The sequence below is a fragment of the Diorhabda carinulata genome, chromosome 5 (genome assembly GCF_026250575.1).
Source record: "Diorhabda carinulata isolate Delta chromosome 5, icDioCari1.1, whole genome shotgun sequence".
Classification (NCBI taxonomy): Eukaryota; Metazoa; Arthropoda; class Insecta; order Coleoptera; family Chrysomelidae; genus Diorhabda; species Diorhabda carinulata.
Window position 1 is genome coordinate 3445967 of NC_079464.1, and position 22394 is coordinate 3468360.

General features: G+C 28.2%; 5 protein-coding genes across 10 annotated transcripts; 4 read left to right on the forward strand and 1 right to left on the reverse strand.

Moving 5' to 3' along the window:
- Positions 1–635: 635 nt before the first annotated feature.
- LOC130893824 (retinol dehydrogenase 13-like) lies at positions 636–1730 on the forward strand. Its single transcript, XM_057800230.1, has one exon. The coding sequence runs from the start codon at positions 675–677 to the stop codon at positions 1563–1565; it is 891 nt and encodes a 296-aa protein (XP_057656213.1). The 5' UTR covers positions 636–674; the 3' UTR covers positions 1566–1730.
- A 21-nt stretch (positions 1731–1751) lies between these two features.
- LOC130893823 (gastrula zinc finger protein XlCGF8.2DB-like) lies at positions 1752–3323 on the forward strand. 2 transcript variants are annotated; one of them, XM_057800227.1, is made up of 4 exons: positions 1752–2092; positions 2145–2663; positions 2713–2880; positions 2944–3323. In XM_057800227.1, the coding sequence occupies exons 1-4, from the start codon at positions 1967–1969 to the stop codon at positions 3289–3291; spliced, it is 1161 nt and encodes a 386-aa protein (XP_057656210.1). In that variant the 5' UTR covers positions 1752–1966; the 3' UTR covers positions 3292–3323. The 2 variants fall into 2 exon arrangements, with proteins under 2 accessions (XP_057656210.1, XP_057656211.1); XM_057800228.1 differs by having other exon boundaries at positions 1961–2092; positions 2139–2663.
- A 2112-nt stretch (positions 3324–5435) lies between these two features.
- Positions 5436–18084, reverse strand: LOC130893905 (gastrula zinc finger protein XlCGF26.1-like). Of its 2 annotated transcripts, none has more exons than XM_057800352.1 (5): positions 17967–18084; positions 7255–7606; positions 6852–7088; positions 6099–6395; positions 5436–6047 (listed from the first exon to the last, which is right to left on the reverse strand). In XM_057800352.1, the coding sequence occupies exons 1-5, from the start codon at positions 17985–17987 to the stop codon at positions 5500–5502; spliced, it is 1455 nt and encodes a 484-aa protein (XP_057656335.1). In that variant the 5' UTR covers positions 17988–18084; the 3' UTR covers positions 5436–5499. The 2 variants fall into 2 exon arrangements, with proteins under 2 accessions (XP_057656335.1, XP_057656334.1); XM_057800351.1 differs by lacking the exon at positions 17967–18084 and adding an exon at positions 7744–8140.
- On the forward strand, positions 8243–11947 carry LOC130893907 (glycerophosphodiester phosphodiesterase 1). Its single transcript, XM_057800357.1, has 6 exons — positions 8243–8682; positions 8738–8913; positions 9341–9446; positions 9524–9616; positions 9671–9897; positions 9952–11947. Exons 1-6 carry the CDS (start codon positions 8374–8376, stop codon positions 10109–10111), a joined length of 1071 nt encoding a protein of 356 aa, XP_057656340.1. The 5' UTR covers positions 8243–8373; the 3' UTR covers positions 10112–11947.
- LOC130893906 (major facilitator superfamily domain-containing protein 12-like) lies at positions 17059–21121 on the forward strand. 4 transcript variants are annotated; one of them, XM_057800354.1, is made up of 10 exons: positions 17059–17458; positions 17527–17789; positions 17849–17932; positions 18411–18609; positions 18891–19002; positions 19073–19266; positions 19613–19808; positions 20005–20113; positions 20380–20530; positions 20930–21121. In XM_057800354.1, exons 2-10 carry the CDS (start codon positions 17594–17596, stop codon positions 21075–21077), a joined length of 1389 nt encoding a protein of 462 aa, XP_057656337.1. In that variant the 5' UTR covers positions 17059–17458; positions 17527–17593; the 3' UTR covers positions 21078–21121. The 4 variants fall into 4 exon arrangements, with proteins under 4 accessions (XP_057656337.1, XP_057656336.1, XP_057656339.1 ...); XM_057800353.1 differs by having other exon boundaries at positions 17059–17789; XM_057800356.1 differs by having other exon boundaries at positions 17059–17789; positions 20934–21121.
- Positions 21122–22394: the final 1273 nt, after the last annotated feature.

Below are 22394 nucleotides of genomic sequence, written 5' to 3' on the forward strand. Positions count from 1 at the left end.
ATTTTCTATATACACTTTTTTTATGGTTATATGTTGCGCAAAATAATAGTTTTCATGTCAACTTTATCGATTGTTTCATGTCATCAGCGAAATAGTTTGTATATAAACTTTATCTATGGTTATGTCACACGTAGTTCACCAGTATAATATCGATAACGAATTTTTTATATATTATTTGATAAATATAACATAGAAAAACAACTAATAATTTATTACTAATTTTCAATAAAAATAAAAACGAAAGTTCATTTTGTTATTGACGAAAATAGCATTATATATGTTTAGAAGAAGTAAATAATTTATCGTAATAAATAAAACCAAAACCCTTCAAATAAAAATTAAAAAAAAAATAATATTTAATTAGTAATGAATTTCCTCAAAATTCAAGGTAATATCTTAACTCTGGCAATACTGTATAGCCTCAAGTATAACAATTTATTCACGATATGTTTGTGTTCTATGATAACTGTCATCAACTAGATGCATTAGCGCCTAATAAGTAGCTAACCAGTACTACTCCAACGTATAGAAAATAGAAGAATTTAGGGTTGAGTATTTAAACAGAATCGGCTTAGTGACATACATATAAACAAATGTATTTTAATGTTTTTGTTGTTTAATTTTTTATATTGACTTCTCAATTATCATTAACGTCAAACTTATAACTTTCGACAATGTCCTTAACGGATCCCGTACGAAAAATAGCTCTAGTAACAGGTGCAAATAAAGGACTTGGTTTTGAAATAGCCCTAAAATTATCGCAAAAAAATTTCAAGGTAATTATGGCCGATAAAGATAACCAAACACAGTCTAAAGATAAGATAATTTGCCAGTCGAATAACGATGATATCCATACGTATAACTTAGATTTAGCGTGTTTTGAATCTGTTAAAAATTTTGTCAAACAATTTTCGTCGGATTTAAATAAATTGGACGTTTTAATAAACAACGCTGGTATATTTTGTATGAAGAAGAAGAAAACTGTCGATTGTTTAGATGGCGTTATGCAAGTTAATCATTTAAGCTCGTTTTTATTAACTACCCTTTTGGAGGATAAACTAAAAGCATCTGGTAATTCCAGGATTGTATTTATTACATCCAACGGTTCGATGGCTCATAGAATGTCAGTAGAAAAATTAAAAACCCCGGACTATTTCACCCCACATTTTATTTCCGGCGCTATACATTATTATAACACCAAACTTTGTAATATGATTTCATCGAAAGGTTTTTCGGAAAAATTGAAAGATTTTAACGTTACTAGTAATTGCGTTCACCCGGATATGATGAACACGACGTTTCTAACCGCAAATCACTGTGGCGATACAGGATTTTTTGCCAAAATCGAATATTCTGTAGCTAAATGTATAGTTCAAAGTGTTACTAAGGACGTTAAGCAATGTGTGGATGGAGTTTGTTTTCTAGCTACTTCTGATAGAATCAAAAATGTGACCGGGAAATATTTTTACAATTATCAATTACACAGCGAACCTAAAATTTTGGAAAATGAACAGTTTTGTAATGATATTTGGAATGAAACTGAAAAATTAATAGGATTAAAATAATATTATTTCAATAAATTATAAAAAAAACTGATGATTCTACTTACTTTTTTATTAAACAATTTGATATGTTTTCAAATCTTTTATATTAAATTTCGTATATGAAACTAAAATGACTGGACTATAATTTAACATCTGTTATAATTACTTTAGTATTTAATCCATAGGTGGTGCTTTAGTAAATAATCGATGAAAATTATCAATATATATATGTATAAAGACATAGAATTTTGAATTATAAGATAGCTTCAATATTATTTTTTCTTATATCAATACCATATCATTATTTATATTAATAAAAATAATAAAAATTTGAATCTAAAAATCGATTTAGTTCGATTCATATACATCGATATTTCAGAATCATCGCTGTCAAATATAAAAACATAACCTACATAAACAAAATGGCCGATATATCTGTTTATTTTGACGATTTTTCAAGAATTTGTCGTGTTTGTTTAAATAAAGGAAATATACAACCGTTCACTCAAAACTTATTTACTTTGTATCTATATTTAATAGATAGTCAGGTAATAATTTATAAATTCGTAGACAAAAAAAAAACTAAAGCATTAGTTCTAGATGAATGAGGATAAATTACCTAAACACGTTTGTATTTATTGTAATTCTAAACTTAAAGACTTTTCTGCTTTTATCGACGAGTGTAAAACAAAAGAACTCATCTTAATTAAAATATACGAGGAACAAATCAATCAAGAAAGTAATTTATCAGATAATGATTCAGATACGCAAAGGGCGCCAGAAGAGCCAGATTCTTTCATAGTTACGCGTCCACGTGCAACAATTAAGCGCAAAAATAAACAAAACGAACCCTACGAATGCAAAATGTGCAATAAAATATTCTATGGAAAATCGTCATTTGGCAATCACTCTCGAATGCATAAATATAAAAAAGAACCCAAAAAATTTTTGTGTAATTATTGCGGGAAAAATTTCATGAAAAGCTCTCATTTGGAAAGACACATTAGAAGTCATACTGGAATTAAGCCGTTCGAATGTGGAAACTGCGGTAAAAGTTTTATCCAAAGCAACGATTTAAAGAGACATCTATTGACGCATACGAGGGAAAAAATATTTCAGGTACGTTTTATAATATGATCCAGTATAAATTTATACTAAAAATTTTCAGTGTAAACATTGTAATAAAGGATTTCATCAAAAATCATGCCTTTCGAATCATATTATGACACATACTAAGGAAAAAAACTTTCCCTGCAATTTTTGCGATAAAAAATTCACTATGAAAACGTATCTCAACATACACATGAGGATACACACAGGTCAGAAGTTATTTCAAGTAAGGAAAAGTTTTAAGAACGATTAAAACATTTTTTTATTGTTATGGTATTACTTTTTTCAGTGTACTCATTGTAACAAACAGTTTCACCAGAAAAGTGGTCTAAATAACCACGTACTAACCCATACGGGTGAGAAACCTTTCAAATGTACCCAATGTGATAAAACTTTCATACAATCAAATCATCTTAAGGAACATCAGAGAATCCATAGTGGAGAAAAACCCTATATTTGTTCATACTGTGGTAAAAATTTCACTTACAGCAGCACATTAAAAGTTCACTTACGTCAACATACAGGGGAAACACCACACATATGTTCTTATTGTGGGAAAGGTTATAGGGATTCAAGTAATTTACGGAGACATACCAATAGACACCATAAAAATATAGAAGATGGATGCAAAAAGTGAATTATAATTGAAATAAAATTTTTTTTTTCACATTTTAGTGTTTTTTTAATCTTTCAAAACTTTTTTCATAAATTAAATACGAGGGATGACTGATAATTTAACAAATTTTTGTACTTATATATTAATCCTAATATTTTCGTGAATTTAAAACACTTGGTATAATAACACTATTTATACAGTTCAAAAAACCAATTTATTCAAAATTAAATGCACTGGGTTGGATTTTTTTTTTCAATCATGAAATTACTACACTATTTATTATCTTCTGTTAAACTTACTTACAAAAAGCGACGCATTCGCTTTATTATTTATATAAAAGCTCTTTTAAAGCTTTAATATGTGATATCTAATAAAGCTCAAATACTCATAACACATCGCTATATTTAAATTACAACAAATACGGTATTCACTCTATGGTGTCTAATTACATACTGAATTTATAAACATTGTAATACCAAGATGGCTGCGGTTGCCCCGCCTATTGCTGTACAAAACTAAAACATCGAATTACTTTCTTAACAGCACTCGTATCAGAAAAATCAATTATAATAAGATTTATTTATTTCAATGGATACAGTTTTTATTCAATTATAACTAATTTCAAATTAATTTCCATTAATATATAATTTTTTTATTAATAATATGAACTGAAAAAATATTAAAACCTGTAGTTGTTTAAGTGACATTAATGGAACAATAAAATACAAGGAGTGATAGATTAATTAACTGATATTATCGTAAAAACAATTATTCAAACGTTGTGTTGGAACCGTTAAATTAAAAGAATTTTTAATTTAATGATTATGGTTGGACGTAAATATGGCGGCGCTACCCCCGCCAAGTCAAAACTTCAAATTAAAAACATAACATCTTTCGCAAGAAGCATCGGAATTGATATTCAAATTAAAATTAAGAAGTTTAAGGTAAGTAAATGATACCATCATTGTTTCATATACGTTAAAGTTTAAAAATAACCCTCAAAATATTTCGATTGTCTACATTTATAATCATAAGCTATAAGATTGTTTATTTTCGTGTATTTATACAAGTTTTTTGAACTAAATTCGACTTTAAAAGGAAGTAATCACAAGAAATTTATCCGCCTCTAGGTAATCGAGTGATAATAAACTTTGTTCATGAATTTAGGGATAGGTAAATGACCTCATTAATTTTGCATATATATTACATTATATATATATAATGGGTTTAATCAATTATATTGTGGTCTACAAAGTCGATTTCACCCCTTTCATAAATTTATACTTTGCAGATAACAAAATTTCAACTAATTTTATTATCTATCTCTACTAAAAGTTGGTTATCCTGAAAAATGTTTTATTTCTGATTACTGAACATTTTATAAATGATTCACGGCTTTGTACTGCTCCTCACAGAACTTAAATTCATCAATTCAAGTATTTGTTTAACCTTGATGTATTAAGCACCTGTAACCCATTCAAAGTTCTTAAATCAAATCTGATAGCAGTTTTAATTTCCCGATTGACCTCTATGTTGTTCTACTGATAGTTTCCTTCTAAAATGTCCTAAATGACCCCAATATTGCTTTACTGATAGCTTTTTTTCTAAATTAATTGTTATAAATATTCTATTAGTAGGTATTTCAAATAGTAATTTCTAAACGATCTATGTACTTTTTGATGATGTTTTGATGATTGATCCCCTTTTTTTAATCTTTTAATTTATCAAATATCATCAATTAAAGCCTCAATGATGTTTATCCTCTCTCAGAGATATCTCAAGAAATTGATTCATAGTCATCACCAGGTTGAATTTAGTTGATTTTCAAACACCCCTCGTATAAGGAAAATGAATTATAACGAGTTTTATCCATTTTTATTAATAGATATATAAAAAATACACACAAAATTACAAACTAATAGATTTTTCCACTCTATGTAGTTTCTAATCGATCTTTTTTACCATTCGATGATGTTTTTCTTCAAGTTTTGATGATTGATCCCCTTTTTTAATCTTTTAATTTATTAAATATCATCAATTAAAGCCTCAATGATGCTTATCCTCTGTCTATTTTTCAAAAACTTTTGAATTTCCGAGATATCACAAGAAATTGACCAGGTTAAATTTAGTTCATTTTTAAACACCCATCGTAAAAGGAAAATAAATTATAACGAGTTTTATCCATTTTTATTAACAGATATATAAAAAAAATACACAAAAAATTGTTATTTATTTATAAATATCGTCATTTAGAAGTGTAGTTTCAAAATTATTTTTAATATTATCTAATACTGAATGTACTAATTTGACGTGCCTTTTCAAACTTGTCGAATCGTGAAAACCTTTTTGACAAACCATACAAACGTGGGGTTTTTCTTGGGTATGATATCTCATTATATGTTTTTTCAAAGCACTAGAATTGTTGTAGGCCTTGTTACAAATATTACAAACAAATGGATTTTCCCCTGTATGTAATCTATTGTGGACCTTCAAGCTGCTATTCGCAGTAAACGATTTCCCACATATAGTGCATAAGAAAGGTCTCTCATTTACTTTAGATTTAATTTCGATTTTCATCTCATCTCCTTGAGATTTTTTTTTGGAAATTTTGCAATGGTGTAAAATGTGTGTGCTAAGGGAACATTTCGTGAAAAATTGTTTCCCACAATATTGACATTGGAATTCCCTTTGGTCACAATGGATTGTCGTATGTCGTTTCAAATCGCCATTTTGAACAAAAGCTTTGTTGCAAATTTTACAAACAAATGGTCGTTCACCTGTAAGAAATTAAAATGTATCTGGTGTATAAATAAAGAAAATCCTCGTACCTGTGTGGATTCTAACGTGTCTCTGTAAATGAGAATGTTTTTGAAACATCTTGTTGCAAATAGTGCAGCAAAAGATTTTTTTACTATTTGTATGCGTTTTCAAATGAGTTCCATAACCATGTTTACTGAGTATTTTATCACAAAATGAACATTTTATCTTTTGCAAACGATCAGACAAGTTTTTTTCATCATTATTAATGATATCCTCTTCTGTGACGTGTTTTTCTTTATGTTTTTTAAGACTAGTAGAACTTCGATAACCTTTATTACAAACCGAGCAAATATATGGGGTTTCTCCTAATAATAACATCGTTTAGTAATAAATAGATATAAGCTACCCTTCGAAAGTTTGTACCCACTCCTTTTATGATATCTAGTTAAGGTCGAAACGAGAGGGTGTCTTACTTTATACAAGGCCATTTAGATATTTTGTCTGAAATGATACTGGGAAAAGTTTACGAGGCTGTACAAGAAAACTTGCATTTGAGTGGTAACAAGTTTCAGAACTCATTATTTCACACTCTCAACCCCCGTATCTCAATGACACCAACGTTTAGGACAATGTCAATTTATTTATGGTTAGAACGATCCTTTTAGAAGTTTTTTCCAAAATTTGAGCTCAATATTCTCATTATTTTGATCTGTATGAGTGATAACAAGTTTTACAACTATTTTTCTTTGTTGTGTGTATCAGTCAAACTATAGGGTGGGCAAAAACTTTTGGCCAGTGGTGCATAAATTTTGATTATTTACCTGTGTGGAGTCTTGTGTGGATAATGAGACTTCCGAGGTAAGGAAAATCTTTTTCGCAGTGTTCACATTTAAATGGTCTTTCACCAGTATGTGTTTTTTTATGGCTTTCTAAAGCATATATTGAACTTAAAACTCGATCACATTCTTCACATTTATATTTAACACTTTTAACTTGAGATTCTTTTTTTCTTTTATGCATTTTGTTGTGTTTGAGTAAAGCAATGTTTGTACTAAATACTAAAACAAACATTTTTTTACCAAGATATTCATTTATATCAAGTGTGAATGATAAACAAATGCAACTACTGTCCTCTTAGAATCAAAATCAAATAAAAAATTTCTTATTTGAAAAAAAAAATATCCTATCATATATAAATTAACAAAATATAGTTCAAAAACTTACATTTTCCACAAATTTCACATTTTAAATCACACGAATTCTTGTTGGAAATGATGTTTACTGAAACTTTCTGGTTCAAGTGCTGTTTCACATGATGGATCAGTAATTTTTTATTGGTAAATGTCACTTTACAAATATCACATTCGAATACTGTAAGTGGTTTTTGATCTTCGTCTTCTTTTACGTGATAGTCGATTTTAGCACAATCTTCAGATAATTTAACATTACCTTGATCTAATGCCTCAATTAAGAGGGAATGATTGACTACAGACTGCTTTATGAATTGCGATATATTTTCTAATTGGTTCAAACAGTTTTTGCAAATATTTTTTGGCAATAGATCGTTTTCTACAACCTAAATATTATAATTGAGTATAAATGACCAAAATAGATTGTAATATCAAAAAATTCAAAAAACATCTTTGAAAAAAATATATTACGATAAAGAGGTAGCGTAGCAATAATTTTACTTAATATTTACTAATTAAATACCTTTATATTCGTAATATTGTTAAAAACTTTGCGGATATCGATAGAAATAAACGGTAACAAATCACTGGTTGATAGACATATTCTACATATTGTTGGAAATTCATCAACAGATACGGTTCTATTTCTATCCATTGCACCAATTTATTCAGTTTTATTATATAAACTTTTAAATATTTTATCACAACTGTTTGTATAAAAAATATATTAAAGGTTATGGTATTTTTTTCTTTTAAAACTTCTTTTTTATATATAATGTCATTTTTACCTAGACCATAGATAGATGTTATTCGATTAGTCAATGTATTCTCACTATAGACATTGTAATTCTAGAATGCTTAACATATAAAATATAATTTCTACTTTCACTAAAATTTTTGACATTTTTCATATTTAACCTCGTATAAGAAAGGTAAATAGCAGTTTACTTACTATAACAATAATTATCATCAAATTAACAACTATATTTATGATTTGAAATATTTAACCTTACTTTTAGTTTATCTATGATTTAAACTGTCAAATGTAGAAACAAAAATGTCATAATAAAAGTATTCGCTACAATGGTCCAGAGTATGAATATTCCCTAAATAAAAAATTTTAATATCTAAAATTCCAGTGAACAATACAAAAATGAAAACAGATTTTTTCTACTTAATCCCAAGTGCATTAACAATCGTCTATGCTACTTACGGTAGTTGGTTCCTCATTTCGGAAATTTTTACTACTCTAATGCCATTAACTTTGATATTTACCGGAGCATTAGTTTGTTTAGTTTTTATATTTAGAATACCACCTCCTACTACGGCTTCTGTTGAAGCTGTTCTGGGAAAAATTATTGAAGATCCTGTTGGAGACAACAACGGTTTTGTTATAAAAACTATAGCTCACAGAGGAGCGGGTTTAGATGCACCGGAAAATACCATAGAAGCTTTCAAAAAAGTGAGTGCACTATACAAATTCATCAATAATAAGAGTAAATATTATATATTTATAGTGTCACGAAAAAGGTTGTGATATAATAGAATTAGATGTATGTCTTACGGCGGATCAAGTCCCGATAGTTTTTCACGATACCGATTTAGAAAGAATGGCCGATATGAATGTTTTAATCAAAAATATAAAGTATGAAGATTTAGCAAACATCGACATATCCGTAAAACATGCATACAGGTATTTAAAAGCTTTTCATCTATTTTTATACACATTTAATGGAATTAATCATTAACAAGGGCGTAGCTACAATTTTATTTTGGGGAGTTATAACAGCTTCATTGGGATAACTTAACTTACACCTGGAAATGGAGAATGTGTGGAAAAAATATCTTTTTGTATATTAGTACTTCTTCATCAACGATTCTTCTGGAAACTGGTTGTTGATGAATCTGCTTTTGAGATGGACTATTAAGTCATCTAATGATGGATGAAAATTGTTTTTCTCCACTATTAGGACTCAAAAATCTTTGTCTAACAGTGTTGCATCAATATTCACAGGCACTAGTAGAGTGTTATAGGGTTTACCCCCTTGTGCTTGGGTATTATATGAAAAAAAGCTTCGCTCCCTAATTCATTCATATTTTTAATCAACTTTTTTTAACAGAGATTCATTTCCTAACGCTCATGTACCAACTTTAGAACAAGCTGTACAACAAATGCTCGGGATGGGGCAAAGAATATTTATTGACATTAAAGAACCTAACAGTAAGGTAAATTGATGAATTAACATATTAATACAATAATTTCTTGATAATTTAGGGATCTAAGATAACATTATAACTTTTAGATTGTCCCTTTGATTATAAAAATCTTCGAAAAATATCCAGAATTAAAAACTAAAGCTGTTGTGACATCATTTTTTCCTAATATAATATATTTAGTAAGTTTTTCCACCCTTATAATTCGAAAAATGTTATTATAACAATTTTTATAGATACGAAGAAGCTCGCCGGATATTATTGGATGTTTAGCATGGAAAGCGGATAATTTCAGACATAGTAGTTTGAAAAATTCGACTTTTTGTAATACTAAGCAAATGAAAGTACTAAAAAACGCTCTATTTTGGATTTTAGACTGCCTCCACTCATGGGCATTACCTAGAATCACATACTACGTCTTAGGATTGTCGGTTATCTTGTTACACAAAGATTTGGTTTGTAGGTAAGTGTGATTTTGATTAATTTAATAGTTTTTTTTTATTAACAATTTTTTCAGTGAAACGATACGGAATTGGCGGTCGAAAGGGGTGAGAGTTATAGTTTGGACTGTTAATAGTCCAATTGAAAAGCAATATATGTATCGTACACTTAAAATACCTTATTTGACAGATACACTTACAGGTGAAACAACCGTGCATAGTACTATGCAAAGTTAATTGGATAATTTTGATTTTTAGTAATATTTTCAAGTATCTAGTATCTTGTAGGTATTTTTTTCTATATTTAATTAGAAAAATCGTGAAAAAAACACTTTATGTGACATTTTTTTTTTATTTTATGACTATTATTGACACTATTTTGACTGATACTTTGAAACAGATTTAAAACAGTGACATTTGGAAAAATTTTAGTGTTATTAGAAAGCTATTAAAAAAAAATGTTTGTTAAATTTTTCTTTAAAGTTCTGATTAATTTACTGTTGTGAAAAGCCTCAAAATCAGTGAGGATCTGCTATTTTTAGGGGTTTTTAAGAAATTTGGAAAATTTTTGGTAGCTTCTTTAAATCGTGTTAGTGGCTTAATTTTAAATTTAATTTTGAATTGTTTGATAGAAAATTTGTTTTCTTGATTATAATGACTCTTTTATCGTTTTAATCACTATTTATTTACATAATCTCACTTCTGATACCAAATATTTCACTATTTATCTAATATTTGCAGCACTATTTGTCCATTTTCACTAATTTATAATTTAAATGTTTTTTTACTATTTATTGACAAAATCCTACCTTTAACACCAATATAACATTCATTTATTCACGTAACACTATTTATGGTCGTCCCTTGATGAATTTTGTCACTATTTGAAGCAAAATTTGTCAATTTTCACTTATTTCCAATTCACACAGTTTAGAATCACTATTTATCCATGAAATCCTTTTTTTGTTACCAATATAACGATCATTTATTCATATAGCACTTTTTATTGTCTTTCCTTCATGAATTTTCTTACTATTTGTAGCAAAATTTGTCAATTTCCACTTATTTTCAATTCAAATGGTGTAGAATCACTATTTATCTATGAAACCTCACTTTTATTACCAATATAACGTCCATTTATTCACGTAGCATAATTTATGGTCATCCCATGAAGAATTTAGTTACTATTTGTCCATTTTCACTAAATTTCAATTCAATTATTTTGATTCACTATTTATGTACAAAATTCCACTTTTAACACCAATGTAACTTTTACATTACATTATCCACATATCACTATTTATGGTTGACTCTCGTTGAATTTAACATTAATGTGGCACAATTTTTTGAATTTACAAACTATTTAACACACCTGACAGTATTTTTTGTAACACATAATGAATACCACCAGAAATTCCTCCTTATTTCAGTAAATAATGAAATTTCTAATATCCAGACAGTTTTTACAAATTTCCTAACTCTATTTTTTATACTCACCAGTTTTTTATTCATTTTTATAAAGACTGGTGTTTCACACTTTTTTTTTCATTATTCCAAACATTTAGTCCAAAAATAGCATTTATTTCCTTTAATGTTCCTATTTAGTTTTATATTGACCCTAAAGATTTTCTTCATCTTAATTTTGCTTTATATATTGTCGGAGACTGCAGTTGATAGTCTTTATAGGGAAATTTGTTAATTTTCTAATTATAACAACCTTTATCAACATTTTTCTACCACAAATATCATCAAAAATATTTTTTTTATTATTTTACGATGTTAGAACAGTTGCCTTAATATCTTATTAATTTTTTGGCAAAATTTGTTCGATTTAAGTATATTTTGATGTATCGATCTCGAGAAACGTAAACTTGCCATTTAAACTATATATTTAGTACTAAAAAATTGGTTTTAAAGAGCAAAAGTTTTATTACTAAGAAAAGCTACAAAAATTTAGTATACACACCATAATTAGGCCCATATAATTATTTTTTAATTCGAAATTTGAGTGTTTGCGAATATTTAATTTTTAATATCGAATATGTTTATGTGAATTAAAGTACTTTTCAATTAGTTGTTTGTATTTTTTCCAATTTTACCTCAATACACAATCTAATTAGATAAAAATAATTAATATTTTACCATATATATGAAGAAATGTACGCTACCTTCGAAATTATCGACAGCTGCAATAGAAAATCTACATTTCACGAAATTGTGTCCCTAAATAAATTTTTTTGGGACCATCATCGATTATTTCACGTATTTTTTTTCACTAATTACACGGTTTAACAATTCTAGTCATCATCAAATCTTAAAAAATTATCTAAACTGTTAGTCAAGTCGTTGATATTGTTTGTTTATTAGCTATTTGCATTTTTGTCCATTCAAAAGTTATTATTTGTTGCGAATTGTGCTGTCGTGTTTAATTAGTTAATATGAGTAAACGAGTAAAGGCATGCTGTGTACCAGGATGCACGAATAAGCAAGCGATAAAGTGAGAGTAATATTTACTAAATAACAGAGATGTCAGTTGATTAACATGAACTTAGCAACGGTCGACTGCAAAAGAAGAAAAACGTTACCATATAGACTATACAGTTACTTGCACTGTCATTTCTTGGGTTGATTTTAATGATTCCAGAAGAAATAAAACGCGTTTTCAATGCTTATATGGTTCGGAAATAACATCATATTTTTTAATGAGATTTTTTTTCGAATGAATCCGAAACTTCTCTTCCGAAAATCTATTGATGCTTTAAAAAAAGAAGAATGGGAAAGTAATCGAAATATCTATGGTTCGAATTGATTTGTGACAAATTTCAATAAAACGGATCGAAAATTCTTTTAAAAAACAGAGGAATCGGAAAGTAATCGAAATATTTTTATGATTCTAATCAATTTTTGACAAGGTTGAAAAAAGAAATCGGCAAATTTTTTTAAAAAAGAAGAATCAGAAAGTAATCGAAATATCTTTGATTCTAATCGATGTTCGACAAGTTTGAATAAAGAAATCGGAAATTTTCTTCAAAAAATGAAGAATCGGAAAGTAATCGAAATATCTCTATGATTCTAATCGATGTTCGACAAGTTTGAATAAAGAAATCGGAAATTAATCGAAATATCTCTATGATTCTAATCGATGTTCGACAAGTTTGAATAAAGAAATCGGAAATTTTCTTCAAAAAATGAAGAATCGGAAATTAATCGAAATATCTCTATGATTCTAATCGATGTTCGACAAGTTTGAATAAAGAAATCGGAAATTTTCTTCAAAAAATGAAGAATCGGAAATTAATCGAAATATCTCTATGATTCTAATCGATGTTCGACAAGTTTGAATAAAGAAATCGGAAATTTTCTTCAAAAAATGAAGAATCGGAAATTAATCGAAATATCTCTATGATTCTAATCGATGTTCGACAAGTTTGAATAAAGAAATCGGAAATTTTCTTCAAAAAATGAAGAATCGGAAATTAATCGAAATATCTCTATGATTCTAATCGATGTTCGACAAGTTTGAATAAAGAAATCGGAAATTTTCTTCAAAAAATGAAGAATCGGAAATTAATCGAAATATCTCTATGATTCTAATCGATGTTCGACAAGTTTGAATAAAGAAATCGGAAATTTTCTTCAAAAAATGAAGAATCGGAAATTAATCGAAATATCTCTATGATTCTAATCGATGTTCGACAAGTTTGAATAAAGAAATCGGAAATTTTCTTCAAAAAATGAAGAATCGGAAATTAATCGAAATATCTCTATGATTCTAATCGATGTTCGACAAGTTTGAATAAAGAAATCGGAAATTTTCTTCAAAAAATGAAGAATCGGAAATTAATCGAAATATCTCTATGATTCTAATCGATGTTCGACAAGTTTGAATAAAAAAATCGGAAATTTTCTTCAAAAAATGAAGAATCGGAAATTAATCGAAATATCTCTATGATTCTAATCGATGTTCGACAAGTTTGAATAAAGAAATCGGAAATTTTCTTCAAAAAATGAAGAATCGGAAATTAATCGAAATATCTCTATGATTCTAATCGATGTTCGACAAGTTTGAATAAAGAAATCGGAAATTTTCTTCAAAAAATGAAGAATCGGAAATTAATCGAAATATCTCTATGATTCTAATCGATGTTCGACAAGTTTGAATAAAGAAATCGGAAATTTTCTTCAAAAAATGAAGAATCGGAAATTAATCGAAATATCTCTATGATTCTAATCGATGTTCGACAAGTTTGAATAAAGAAATCGGAAATTTTCTTCAAAAAATGAAGAATCGGAAATTAATCGAAATATCTCTATGATTCTAATCGATGTTCGACAAGTTTGAATAAAGAAATCGGAAATTTTCTTCAAAAAATGAAGAATCGGAAATTAATCGAAATATCTCTATGATTCTAATCGATGTTCGACAAGTTTGAATAAAGAAATCGGAAATTTTCTTCAAAAAATGAAGAATCGGAAATTAATCGAAATATCTCTATGATTCTAATCGATGTTCGACAAGTTTGAATAAAGAAATCGGAAATTTTCTTCAAAAAATGAAGAATCGGAAATTAATCGAAATATCTCTATGATTCTAATCGATGTTCGACAAGTTTGAATAAAGAAATCGGAAATTTTCTTCAAAAAATGAAGAATCGGAAATTAATCGAAATATCTCTATGATTCTAATCGATGTTCGACAAGTTTGAATAAAGAAATCGGAAATTTTCTTCAAAAAATGAAGAATCGGAAATTAATCGAAATATCTCTATGATTCTAATCGATGTTCGACAAGTTTGAATAAAAAAATCGGAAATTTTCTTCAAAAAATGAAGAATCGGAAATTAATCGAAATATCTCTATGATTCTAATCGATGTTCGACAAGTTTGAATAAAGAAATCGGAAATTTTCTTCAAAAAATGAAGAATCGGAAATTAATCGAAATATCTCTATGATTCTAATCGATGTTCGACAAGTTTGAATAAAGAAATCGGAAATTTTCTTCAAAAAATGAAGAATCGGAAATTAATCGAAATATCTCTATGATTCTAATCGATGTTCGACAAGTTTGAATAAAAAAATCGGAAATTTTCTTCAAAAAATGAAGAATCGGAAATTAATCGAAATATCTCTATGATTCTAATCGATGTTCGACAAGTTTGAATAAAGAAATCGGAAATTTTCTTCAAAAAATGAAGAATCGGAAATTAATCGAAATATCTCTATGATTCTAATCGATGTTCGACAAGTTTGAATAAAGAAATCGGAAATTTTCTTCAAAAAATGAAGAATCGGAAATTAATCGAAATATCTCTATGATTCTAATCGATGTTCGACAAGTTTGAATAAAGAAATCGGAAATTTTCTTCAAAAAATGAAGAATCGGAAATTAATCGAAATATCTCTATGATTCTAATCGATGTTCGACAAGTTTGAATAAAGAAATCGGAAATTTTCTTCAAAAAATGAAGAATCGGAAATTAATCGAAATATCTCTATGATTCTAATCGATGTTCGACAAGTTTGAATAAAGAAATCGGAAATTTTCTTCAAAAAATGAAGAATCGGAAATTAATCGAAATATCTCTATGATTCTAATCGATGTTCGACAAGTTTGAATAAAGAAATCGGAAATTTTCTTCAAAAAATGAAGAATCGGAAATTAATCGAAATATCTCTATGATTCTAATCGATGTTCGACAAGTTTGAATAAAAAAATCGGAAATTTTCTTCAAAAAATGAAGAATCGGAAATTAATCGAAATATCTCTATGATTCTAATCGATGTTCGACAAGTTTGAATAAAAAAATCGGAAATTTTCTTCAAAAAATGAAGAATCGGAAATTAATCGAAATATCTCTATGATTCTAATCGATGTTCGACAAGTTTGAATAAAGAAATCGGAAATTTTCTTCAAAAAATGAAGAATCGGAAATTAATCGAAATATCTCTATGATTCTAATCGATGTTCGACAAGTTTGAATAAAGAAATCGGAAATTTTCTTCAAAAAATGAAGAATCGGAAATTAATCGAAATATCTCTATGATTCTAATCGATGTTCGACAAGTTTGAATAAAGAAATCGGAAATTTTCTTCAAAAAATGAAGAATCGGAAATTAATCGAAATATCTCTATGATTCTAATCGATGTTCGACAAGTTTGAATAAAGAAATCGGAAATTTTCTTCAAAAAATGAAGAATCGGAAATTAATCGAAATATCTCTATGATTCTAATCGATGTTCGACAAGTTTGAATAAAGAAATCGGAAATTTTCTTCAAAAAATGAAGAATCGGAAATTAATCGAAATATCTCTATGATTCTAATCGATGTTCGACAAGTTTGAATAAAAAAATCGGAAATTTTCTTCAAAAAATGAAGAATCGGAAATTAATCGAAATATCTCTATGATTCTAATCGATGTTCGACAAGTTTGAATAAAGAAATCGGAAATTTTCTTCAAAAAATGAAGAATCGGAAATTAATCGAAATATCTCTATGATTCTAATCGATGTTCGACAAGTTTGAATAAAGAAATCGGAAATTTTCTTCAAAAAATGAAGAATCGGAAATTAATCGAAATATCTCTATGATTCTAATCGATGTTCGACAAGTTTGAATAAAGAAATCGGAAATTTTCTTCAAAAAATGAAGAATCGGAAATTAATCGAAATATCTCTATGATTCTAATCGATGTTCGACAAGTTTGAATAAAGAAATCGGAAATTTTCTTCAAAAAATGAAGAATCGGAAATTAATCGAAATATCTCTATGATTCTAATCGATGTTCGACAAGTTTGAATAAAGAAATCGGAAATTTTCTTCAAAAAATGAAGAATCGGAAATTAATCGAAATATCTCTATGATTCTAATCGATGTTCGACAAGTTTGAATAAAGAAATCGGAAATTTTCTTCAAAAAATGAAGAATCGGAAATTAATCGAAATATCTCTATGATTCTAATCGATGTTCGACAAGTTTGAATAAAGAAATCGGAAATTTTCTTCAAAAAATGAAGAATCGGAAATTAATCGAAATATCTCTATAATTCTAATCGATGTTCGACAAGTTTGAATAAAGAAATCGGAAATTTTCTTCAAAAAATGAAGAATCGGAAATTAATCGAAATATCTCTATGATTCTAATCGATGTTCGACAAGTTTGAATAAAAAAATCGGAAATTTTCTTCAAAAAATGAAGAATCGGAAATTAATCGAAATATCTCTATGATTCTAATCGATGTTCGACAAGTTTGAATAAAGAAATCGGAAATTTTCTTCAAAAAATGAAGAATCAGAAAGTAATCGAACAAATCGATTTTTGACAATTTTCAATAAAACGAATCGAAAATCCCCACTGGATAGTTCTAATAGATATTTCACAACTTTCATTTTGCTTTAGAGGATATGAAGATTTAATTCTTTACCTTTTTATGATCCAAAAAAAAACGACAAATGTTTTCATACATCGAAAAATATATCGTATCTAACGCCCTTAATAGTGTATACAATTTGTTCTGGCATCGTTCAATAGTTCAGTAACAAAATATTTGTAAAATGATACTTTGTATCAATTTCACTCATATAGTAAGTATAATATTTCAACTATAAGAGGTAAATGTACGAAAGAAACCTTAGTAAATACATCATTTCAGTTTCATTACTTGAAACAGAACAAACCTCCAGAACATAGAATATCAATTACTGCTTTGAATTAAAACAATGAATGGATATGAAAAAAACATGTTTTTCGAGGATAGATCCAATATATTTTGTTTACCCTTTCAAAAATTAAGTTACGGTTTGGGGCACATATTCAACGATCTCTGTGCGGCAATGTGGTTTAGTTATACGTTGTTTTACCTACAAGTTGTGCTCGATATGGAATCAACGACAGCGGGAATGCTCTTAATGATAGGTACGTCTCCTAATTTATCCTCAATGATAAATTAGGCCACATACTTGCTTGTTTTCTAGGACAAATTGTTGATTCACTAGCAACACCAGCTGTGGGATATTGTATTGATTATACCAAACATCGACGACTTTGGCATTTGGGAGGTACGTTTTTATGTATATAAGCAATATTACTTACATGAAAATTGAAAGATAACATCACTATAATCGTTTCTCTATCGTAGGTTTTATTGGATAATTTTTAATTTTAAAACAAAAAAATTGATGGGGTACGTCTATTTTTCCAACATGTCAAAATTGTCGTTAATTTATAGACAAATTATTTTCGTACAGGTTTAATATAAACATAGAAAAAACTATTAAACTCAAAATGTACCTTTTTCTAATTTAATACATACTCAATTATTCTATTCTTCGATCATATTTGAAAAAATAAATAATTCGGACAAATAAACTAATAAATTAAATTATTAGTAATTAAAACGCTAATGAAATCTAACGCATAAATCTAAAATAAGAGAAGACGACTTTCATGTTCTGTGATTGACATTCAAATTGAAACTAACGCAGCTATTCGCATAGTTGCCGAGTTTTTATTTATAAAATAACGTTTATTTTCCAGGAACAATAGCCGTTACTATAGGATTTTCTTTAATATTTTCCATAAAACCAGATAATTTCACGCTATCAATTATTTTATATTACATCACAGGTATATTTCTTTTCCAAATCGGTTGGGCAACTGTACAAATATCGCATTTGTCTATTATACCCGAGCTTTCAAGAAGTTATAAACATAGTTCAGATTTAACAGCAATAAGGTAATAATATAACAGTACTAAAGTTTAAAGTTATAAATTTAAAATTGTTACATCAAAAAATATAACTTTTCGTGTTAATTTCGATTAAAACTCTACGCTTTTTGTATAGACGATGTTCTATTTAGACTTCTGTCATTTTTCTTCTTTTTTAAAATCTGATATTTCTATGTATGAGAAGGATATCAGCTATCACTCTGTGTGTAGATCTTTTTCTTTATAAATATTTTGAATTGTTTTGTATTGACTCTGTATTATGAAAACGATAAATGAATTTTTTCAAGGTACATAGCCTCAGTGTGTTGTAACATCTGTGTTTATTCAATAACACTAATGATTCTTAAAAATGATGAAACGAAAGACAGTATAGGTCCAAACGATTTTTATAAATTCAAGGTCAGTAGTGAAAACAATAAAATTAAATAATTGATTCACCTCCATAATTATATATTCAAATAAATTGTAGGAAATAGCCGTTTCTATCATATTTATTGGTTTATTATCGTCGATGTTATTTTATTGTGGATTGCTCGGTAAATACGATCAAGAATATGAGCCTTTATTGAGAGATGAAATAGTCGATATAGAAATGGTCGAATTACATGGGATGAATCAAAAACATTTTTTTAAACAAGCCATAATTTACTGCGTATCTATAATGTAAGCCTCTACATTTCAATTCTTGAGCTACATCATACCCAACGTGAGCAAAATAAAAAAGAAAAATATTTTTGTAGTAATTTTAGTTGACAGTTATTATTTTAATGATGAAATTTTGGAATACAGTGACTTACTATTATAATTCAAATAGGGTGTTGAAAATTATTGCTAGTTCTTAGATTCTACGCTAATCATTCAATATAATATTAAACATTTCTTCTGTTGATTTTCATTTTATCTATGATCCAAATGTCACATAAATATGACGTTGTAGCTGTTTTATTTCTTATCACTAATGTTAACCTCAAATATCATATTTAAATATGAATTCTAATAAAAATTTTAGGTACATGTGTTCAAGATTATTAACGACTTTAAATTTGATATACATACCGTTATATATAGAAGAACGTGGTTCTTTAAATGATATTGGGAAAGATCGAATAAGACAAACGGTAGCTAGCATTCCTTTAACTTCTTATTTAACTTCATTTGTTACATCTCTATTGCTCAAATGTCTGGTTGGTATTGTAAGTGATAAGGTAATTGATATTTTCATTCCACATTCGATTGAAAACTGATCAGTAATGATCACAATCAGTTTACGAGAACCCACTGGAAATTGACAGTTTCACTCACAGAACATACCTTAGGGTATGTTCTGTGGTTTCACTTTTGAATTTAATTTTTTAGCGCGAAATTTAAAATATAAAATTTTCGTTATTTGTTTTATTATAGATAACTTATTGTTTTGGGTCGATAATTGGTTTGGTAACGTCAATATGGATAGGAGTAGGACTATCAACAAAAACTGATTTAGAACTTTACAGTATCGCAGCATTACTAGGTAAAATAAAAGTTTTTATCGAACCAATTGCTTTTATATCATTTATTTTGTGTTATACACGGCGCACCAAAAGTACCGTGAAACTAATGAAATGACTTTAAATTGTTTAGCTGGCCACAAACGTTCAGTTACATCAAATTGAGTCACATTTGTAGTATAATAAAAGACACTGTGTAATTGGCACATGAAAAGTAATTTCAAATGAAATTTCTCCAAACTCATATTATCTGTCTACTTTTTCCACGTGTATGTTTATAATTTTAAAGGTGTTACTGGATCAACAACTATGGTTTCTAGCCTGTGTCTAACGGCTAATTTCGTGAAAACGAATGGGATTGGTGGGGGTATGGTATACAGTTTTGTAACTTTCACAGATAAACTTATATCTGGATCAGTTGTTTTCATAGTTCAACACTTGTAAGTATATTGATCATACACTGATAGATTTATACTTTCTCAAATTTACACTAGTGTAGTGTACCATTACAATATCCGTTCGTTTCAATTGGTTCTGATCAGATCATCCGTAATATTTCGTTTCATTATTTAACTCAATCAATTATTAATTTTACATTATTTCAAACAATGTACTAATTTAAAAAGTTATAAATATCCATTTAATCCAATAATTAGAGCAGTTTAAAGTTTTATTATGTATTATTAATACCTGTTTTGTTTCGATTCAAGATTTATTAGTGACAAATGACAATTGACAGTTAGATCGGTGGACAATTTTTAAAAATTTCACCTGATTTATAGTAAATTTTTATATCTAGTAATGACTGAGAGCAATTTGTAATGATTATTCTCTTTTAGACAGTGTGTTCCTCGAAATTCATGTCCGTATTTCTATAAACACGCCTTGACGTTTATTTGTGCATCGGTTTCTTTAATAGCAATATTAGCTTTAATCTCATTACATATCAAAAACAGAAGAGGAATGCATTTATTAACAACATCGTAACAAATTTATAATGTGTGTCACATTAAATAACTTTGGAAATATAATTTGTTTTATTTTAATAGACATTATCGCAAAAATTCTGGCTGTTTACTTATGATATATAATGTTAGTAAAGAATACGTTCATTTATTTATCTAATTCGTATATTGAACTCCTACTACTAATGACCTTTAGTTCATTTTTTCATGAATAGGTGACATCACGAGTATTATATTTGGATTTAAGACAATGTGGTATTTAAATTACAGCATGAATAATAATATTGCATAATAAATTTTCTTTGATTTTTAATATTAATTCTTTAGTGGTATCTAGTTAATATTAATTTCATGCTTCTAAATGTTCTTGATTTTAGGTGTCTTCGAATTTAAAATTTGTTTCTTTTATAATTTTTTAAATAGAAATTAAAGTTAATATTAAATTGTGAACAACATAAAACAAAGTTATTTGTGAGGAAGGTCAAGGTTTTATATAAATTCGTTAAAATGAACATAACCTCACTTCAGCGTACGTTGAAAACATGAAAAACAATATTTATGTATAAATATATCGTAACGTGCCGGGTGCATTGTTATATGAAGTAAAATTAAAAAATGTCAGTTTAACACTACGTTTTTAAAGAATTTCTCTTCTTATCTAAATTATAAGTGATTGAAAGGCTGATGGAAGTACGTCTTATTGATTTTCCGAGAATAAAAACGAAACTGTTGAGTAGCTTTGCAAAAATAAAAAAAAAATGAATGAAATGAATCAATAGTGTTGAACAGAATACGTGAAACTTACATGTAGGTATCCATTGCTACCCGAAATTGGTTTTTTCTATGTAAAAAGCAGCAAATGTTGCTGTTTATATAGGCTTGCACTTTTGCAGACGAACTCTGTGTTCATGAACCACGTCTATCTGTCGAGTAGGTCTTGCAAATACTGCTCTAGGTGGTATTATGTTAGACAGCTCAGAAGAACATCTGACATGGTAGTATTAATAGAATAGTGGAATTGGCGACCTTCTTACTATGCTCTAAGCTCGGTCAATTATAAATCGAATTGCTCTCTTCTGTATTGAGACGAGCGTCCTCAAGGGGCCAAGCTCCAAATGTGCGACCAAAGAAACTCGAATCAGGGCCTGGTCGAGGGTTAGGAGCTGTTGCGGGGTATACAGCTTTTTGGTCTTGAAGAGGGCTCCAAGTTCTTGTAAAGCTACCTTGACTAAATTGGTTACGTGACTATGACAGGATTTATTTCTTCCAGCCTCAACACCCAACAAGCGAATTTGCGATGATGGTGACATTTTATGTCCAAGACTGGACATCAAATCCT

What these genes read in the sequence shown, in the direction of transcription:
- LOC130893824 (XM_057800230.1), top strand. Translation starts at nt 675, where the DNA reads ATGTCCTTAACGGATCCCGTACGAAAAATAGCTCTAGTAACAGGTGCA.
- LOC130893823 (XM_057800227.1), top strand. Translation starts at nt 1,967, where the DNA reads ATGGCCGATATATCTGTTTATTTTGACGATTTTTCAAGAATTTGTCGT. An exon ending in TATATTTAATAGATAGTCAG is followed by an intron (nt 2,093 to 2,144) that starts GTAATAATTTAT and finishes CATTAGTTCTAG; the next exon opens with ATGAATGAGGATAAATTACC. An exon ending in CAGGTCAGAAGTTATTTCAA is followed by an intron (nt 2,881 to 2,943) that starts GTAAGGAAAAGT and finishes TACTTTTTTCAG; the next exon opens with TGTACTCATTGTAACAAACA.
- LOC130893905 (XM_057800351.1), bottom strand. Translation starts at nt 7,875, where the DNA reads ATGGATAGAAATAGAACCGTATCTGTTGATGAATTTCCAACAATATGT. An exon ending in ACAATATTACGAATATAAAG is followed by an intron (nt 7,607 to 7,743) that starts GTATTTAATTAG and finishes TATAATATTTAG; the next exon opens with GTTGTAGAAAACGATCTATT. An exon ending in ATGTGAAATTTGTGGAAAAT is followed by an intron (nt 7,089 to 7,254) that starts GTAAGTTTTTGA and finishes TGTTTGTTTTAG; the next exon opens with TATTTAGTACAAACATTGCT.
- LOC130893907 (XM_057800357.1), top strand. Translation starts at nt 8,374, where the DNA reads ATGAAAACAGATTTTTTCTACTTAATCCCAAGTGCATTAACAATCGTC. An exon ending in CCATAGAAGCTTTCAAAAAA is followed by an intron (nt 8,683 to 8,737) that starts GTGAGTGCACTA and finishes ATATATTTATAG; the next exon opens with TGTCACGAAAAAGGTTGTGA. An exon ending in CACAAAGATTTGGTTTGTAG is followed by an intron (nt 9,898 to 9,951) that starts GTAAGTGTGATT and finishes CAATTTTTTCAG; the next exon opens with TGAAACGATACGGAATTGGC.
- LOC130893906 (XM_057800353.1), top strand. Translation starts at nt 17,594, where the DNA reads ATGAATGGATATGAAAAAAACATGTTTTTCGAGGATAGATCCAATATA. An exon ending in ATTTACTGCGTATCTATAAT is followed by an intron (nt 19,267 to 19,612) that starts GTAAGCCTCTAC and finishes TAAAAATTTTAG; the next exon opens with GTACATGTGTTCAAGATTAT. An exon ending in CAGTATCGCAGCATTACTAG is followed by an intron (nt 20,114 to 20,379) that starts GTAAAATAAAAG and finishes ATAATTTTAAAG; the next exon opens with GTGTTACTGGATCAACAACT.